This window comes from Myotis brandtii, unplaced genomic scaffold (assembly GCF_000412655.1).
Source record: "Myotis brandtii unplaced genomic scaffold, ASM41265v1 scaffold36, whole genome shotgun sequence".
Classification (NCBI taxonomy): domain Eukaryota; kingdom Metazoa; phylum Chordata; class Mammalia; order Chiroptera; family Vespertilionidae; genus Myotis; species Myotis brandtii.
Window position 1 is genome coordinate 27,032 of NW_005363836.1, and position 357 is coordinate 27,388.

Consider the following 357-nt stretch of genomic DNA (forward strand, 5'->3'; position numbering starts at 1 on the left):
CTCCCTCCCCGCCGGCTCCCCGGGCTTCCCCTCGGCCGCTTCCCGCCGGAACCTCTCCCGCCGTCCACCTGAAGGGCACCGGCATCATGGTCTAACGTGGCACCTGCCTGGAATCCCCTCTTTCTCCTCCCGTTCCTCCTCCTGTGACCACCCTCCTCGGCACCGCCTCCGAGGACGCCCGTGCCCACTCCACTGCGGACCCCGAACACTTTAAGGAATAACCCTTGGCAGCCGCACGAGTCGCTCTCTCCGGAACCTCATGGGCAGTTTCTCCGGCCGGCCATGTGAGTAGGACACTCCTGTTCGGTGGCCCAGGGGGGCTGCGGAGACCCTCGCCGCTGGCGGCCGCGGACAGGG

At 68.6% G+C, this 357-nt stretch overlaps 1 protein-coding gene across 6 annotated transcripts in view; it reads left to right on the forward strand.

The window, feature by feature from the left end:
• The first annotated feature begins 6 nt into the window (after window positions 1–6).
• The window catches only part of LRRC7 (leucine rich repeat containing 7), a 498,579-nt gene continuing 498,228 nt past the window's right edge, over window positions 7–357 (forward strand). For all 6 annotated transcript variants that reach the window (XM_005871895.2, XM_014544330.1, XM_014544332.1 and 3 more), the window contains exon 1: window positions 7–284. In XM_005871895.2, coding sequence (XP_005871957.1) covers window positions 283–284 — 2 coding nt within the window. In that variant the 5' untranslated portion in view covers window positions 7–282. The remainder of the gene's footprint in view (window positions 285–357) is intronic.